The sequence below is a fragment of the Cyprinodon variegatus genome, unplaced genomic scaffold (assembly GCF_000732505.1).
Source record: "Cyprinodon variegatus isolate N-32 unplaced genomic scaffold, C_variegatus-1.0 Scaffold128, whole genome shotgun sequence".
Lineage (NCBI taxonomy): Eukaryota > Metazoa > Chordata > Actinopteri > Cyprinodontiformes > Cyprinodontidae > Cyprinodon > Cyprinodon variegatus.
This window is the reverse complement of record NW_015150581.1, coordinates 286,874-291,606: the sequence shown is the minus strand read 5'-3', so window position 1 is coordinate 291,606 and position 4,733 is coordinate 286,874. Positions and strand designations below refer to the sequence as shown.

At 33.9% G+C, this 4,733-nt stretch overlaps 1 protein-coding gene across 5 annotated transcripts in view; it reads right to left on the bottom strand.

The window, feature by feature from the left end:
- LOC107085587 (caprin-1-like) overlaps positions 1-3,913 on the bottom strand; it is a 15,998-nt gene extending 12,085 nt beyond the window's left edge. For 4 of the 5 annotated variants that reach the window (XM_015376005.1, XM_015376009.1, XM_015376007.1 and 1 more), the window contains exons 1-4: positions 3,769-3,913; positions 994-1,128; positions 470-532; positions 210-296 (exon numbers count right to left, since the gene is read on the bottom strand). In XM_015376005.1, the coding sequence (XP_015231491.1) occupies positions 210-296; positions 470-532; positions 994-1,128 (285 nt within the window). In that variant the 5' untranslated portion in view covers positions 3,769-3,913. Of the gene's footprint in view, positions 1-209; positions 297-469; positions 533-993; positions 1,129-3,631; positions 3,653-3,768 lie in introns of those variants that run through there. The other variant, XM_015376006.1, reaches the window with a different exon arrangement.
- Between the last annotated feature and the right edge of the window lie 820 nt (positions 3,914-4,733).

Sequence of the window (4,733 nt, the reverse complement as noted above, 5' to 3'; positions counted from 1 at the left end):
ATATAATATACAAGTTTCACTTTTTAAATGGAATTACTGAAATCAATCTACTTTTTCATGATATTCTAATTTTATGACCAGCACCTGTATTTTTTTCCTAATAACTTTCTAAAAACCTCTTTTTAGTAAATTATCAACAGCGTACTGATAGCATCAGAAATCCTCATGTTTTATCACAAACTAAAAAAAAGAAAAGAGGTTTTAATTACCTCTTGGCCCAAAGCCAGGAACCCCTTCTGCAGTTCTCGAGCGAAATCAAGGTTGTTGATGATCTCTTGATACTTTGACAAGGCTTCCTTTGGACACATCAAGGAAAAGAAAACATATCAACATGTATTTCACGAAGACATATATTCCATAAACATAAATATTTCTTAACTGGGTTATGGGAATATTTTAAGACAATTAAAAAAACAAATAGTGAAAATGCAACACTGCATATTAAGTAGCTTCCAGTATCTCGTCTTACCAGCTGATCCTGATTCAGCCTTTCTCCCTTATTCTTTCTGGCCTGATAGTCATCAAGTTTGGACTGAAAAAACAAACAAACACCAGAACCATCAACAAAGGTTCTCTGAGAAAAATGACAATGCAATACAAGAATAAAAAAAAACATCAACAGTTGAGAAAAAGTAATAGAGAAAAGGATAAAGATGAAAAGATTCATTCTTCTTCCAAAAACTTATCTGGATTGCTTGAAAGAGCATAACATTCTTTCTGCTATAAAACCAGCTTATACCAGCAGACTGAAGAATAAATGTTAAAAACAAATATGGACGATACAGCTTTCATTACAACATGCTTTCCGAAATTCTTGGGGAAATTTAATTATAAATATTTATCCTTGTTTAAATGACCTCTGAGCATTAACTTGTGACAACTTATGAAGATGAAAAAACAGAAATTGAAATAACACACACACAGACATAAAAATGACTACCAAAACAGGGAGGCATTAAGAAACATCCATCTGTATAACTCTTAAAATTTTACCTTTTTCTTTTCCATATTCCGGACCTTTTTGTCAATTACACCAAGAAACTGCTTCATGGTCTCAGACTGACTTCCATTTCCCAGCTCTGGAATGGCACACTGGACAGCATTGTTGCCAACCGCTGCTGAAGGCATCTAAAGGGACACATTGAAAATGGGAAAAACATCATATGAGAATTATCTAATGTCTCTATTACTGAGTTATGTTATTTTAATGGCTACATAGTATAACCTACCTGTTCAACCCTCAAACATATTTCATAAATTATATAAAAGTTAATTATTTATGTTTTGGGGACTTCAATACACAAATTCCCATATTTAGCAACATTTCTCTGTAACACCTGTTGTTATTAGGGGTGCACTGAGTGCAGTTTTTTTAGTTGATAATTTTAAAATGTCTGCGCCTGCACCAATTTCCTTTTAAATGACAAAACACTTTCAGGCGTTAAAGTTGCTGTTAAAGATAAAGTCAAAAGCAGTACAATGACGTAAGATCATTCAATATTCCTATATCATTTTACTGAACCCTCCAGCAAACAATACAAATTTGTTTTAACTGCAAATGTGGGACTTCTCCTAAAATTTTGATGCAAAATTTTGAGCATTAGCCGAGGCTGATTTTGAGAACTTTACAAAAAGTAGATATGAACAAGATCAGTTAAATTATCAGTTGTTCTCCCATTAATTGGTAAAGTAATAGGGGGTCAATCTATTGGAAAAAATGTCTGTAAAAATTCCTGTGTAAACAGAAGGCTGCATGAATCTATCCATCCATTTCTCTGAATTTAGAGAAACCAATTGAACTAACAGTCATGTTTTTGTACTGTGGCAGGAAGCCGGTGTACCTGAAGAGAACCCACACATGCACAGGGAGAACATGCAGCTCCATGCAGAAAGAGCCGGGGTGGGAATCGAACCCAGATCTTCTTGCTGCAAGACAATATTGCTAACCCATTGAGCAGTATGCATGAAGCATCAAATGGAATTTCCTTCTGAAAATATGACGAAAAGCAATCGTAGAGTAATCCGTAATTTTTTTGTGAGTACGCAGCAGTTGCTGTTCATGCTGCAATCAATGGATTAGTAATGATCTCCTCTGGGTGTGTCTTCCTCTCAAAGCAACTTCTGATTTTTTTTAATGCAGGCTGAAACTTAGCAAATATGTAAAAACATTAAAACATAAACTCTATTCCCCATCCATTTTATGTTGTTTCCGGGTAACTAAATAGCTGGGGCTCATGCCTGTCGTGTTCTTCTAAGACAGCATGGACAGCCAAACTGAAAAAGAGTTTGTAGAGCCCAATTTCAAACCTATACTACAGAAATAAACTAATTTGGTAGATGAGGACAGGCTAAATTAGACACGTTCAAGGTCCAACTTCCCACAAATTTATTTAAACTTTAAAATTTAACACTTCGCTTCACTTTAAATAAAGATTCTAAGATAATTGTATTTTTTTTTATCTCAAGGCAGAATATTGCCTATTATTATTAAAACATTTACAATACAAAATGCAGACTCAATTAAATGAAAATTAGCATATTATTTGGAGACATATTCAAGAAAAAAAAAGTTCAATTACTAAATGTCATATTTATATTACCATAAAAAGTTAGCTTATGCTAGAGCAGTTATTTTCAAAGTCACCATACATAATAATTTATGTTACGGTTTGGTTTTTTGTTCTATTACCTTTTAAATTGAAATTCTGTTGCAAATAAGCCCCATAAAGCAAAGTAAGGGATTCTGTAAGGACATTTTATTTTATTTATTTTTATCTGTAGAAGAAAAACGTGTGTTTTTAAACCAACATTTCAAAATGTTCTGCTATATTTTACGTCCAGGGTGCATATTCAATGTTTCTCTTCTAGGAACTTTATACATCTTAGAAAAATACTCAGTCTTGAAAGAGTATTTTGTATTTAAATTTTTTTTTTGTTTTTAAAGTCTATCTGCATATTTCTCTGTGTGTGTGTGTCTTCTAATCCGAGGCTCTGCAGAATCTTGGTTTTATAATGGCAATAATGATTCTTTATACTACAGAAACTGCTGACAGATGTCGCTTAACCTGCTATGCATCCGGAAACTTAAAGAATATATCCTGAATAATTTACAAAACGATAAGCTTTATTAAACGTTGCTAGCCATGGAAACCTGGGATAATCAGGACCTTTCCGCCTTCTGTCTGATCACGACACAAAAAAACCCCGAATAAAACTGTTCTTCTTAGACCTTTAAAGATAACAGTTAAACGTAGGTCTAAGTGAGCAAAAGAAGATAAAAAGGAACTGAACATAATTAAAATGTGGGCCTGCGCCTTAAAGTTATATTCTTAAACATCAGTTGTAACATTATTTCCGACAAATAAAAAAAATAAATGCGACATTAAAGGATGATGAAATGTAAATTATGTTTCTACGCTGTCCATTTATCAAAGCAGACTTTCTGATTAAGAGCTAACGTTGCCTGGATCATTTAACCTAGCTTCTTCCATTGTTAGCCTATACTAGCATGTTCTGGAACAATATGCAGGCAAAGCCACAAGTCTAACGAATGTCAATTAAAGCTATAATATGGACTAAAAAAAGTGGTTATTTTTAAGAATATCATTGTTTCATGACGTTAAGTATTAACCGTGAAAAGTAAAGATCCTCCAGGGACGCAGCGACCCAGTCCGTTTTCCAACCGTCTCGAGGAAAACATGACAAAAGACTTATTTCTAAAAATTCAGATTAAATAGCAACTCGACTTATATTGCAAGCGTCGCATACCTTTATACTCTTTGTCTTCAAAGAGAGTTTTCGTCCCTGGGTTTACGTTAAAAGTGAAACGATCAGCACAGTCAGTCTTTTTTTTTTTTTTTTTACTTTAAGTGGTGCTTTTCTAGAAGGATGCTCAGGCTCAAACCGGCTGACGCTAGCTTGTAGCTAAAGCTAAGTAGAACCCTTATGCTAACGTTTCTTCCTCTGATACTACTACATACGAGACAAAAAAAACTTAACACTGCCATCTACAGTTCTTATGCGGAATTACACCAACTGAGCAAGAGCGTAAGAAAAGATGATCCCATATTTAAATATCTGCCAATCAACCAGTTTTCACCGGTTTCTGAAGGACATCCATGTTTGTAAATTTGCCCAATAATTTAATTTCAGTTAAGTTATATATCCAGCTATACTTATAAAATTATGTATCAATAATCCAGGTCAACTCCTGTGCAGTCTTTCCTTAGCTCTATAATGTGCAGATATTTTCATATCTAAAGGAAACATATTCCAGGACATTACAAGTTTTCTTATATCTGTTGTCTTTTTATCTTTAGACTTAGACAGATTTATTTTATCATTTTGTATACACAAGTGAAAACAAAAAGAATTTTTGTCAAGAACAGCTCTCTAGACAATTCCCTTTTTTGAAATTGCAACCTTGAAAACAGTAAAAAATACATAAAAACAGCAATATATATTTTTTTAAATAATAAAATATAATAAATATAATAAAATACAATAAAATAAACCATTTTACAAAACATTCAGCAGACTAATAGCAGTGGGGAATAAACTGTTCTGGAATCTGCTGGACCTGCATTGGATGCTTCAAAGTCTCTTCCCAGAGGGCAGCAGGGAGAACAGTCCATGGTGGGGGTGTGAGGCGTCATTTATGATGTTACGGGCTCGGGACACGCAGCGCTGGGATAAAATGTCTTTAATGGAGGGAAGAGGAGCCCTGATGATCT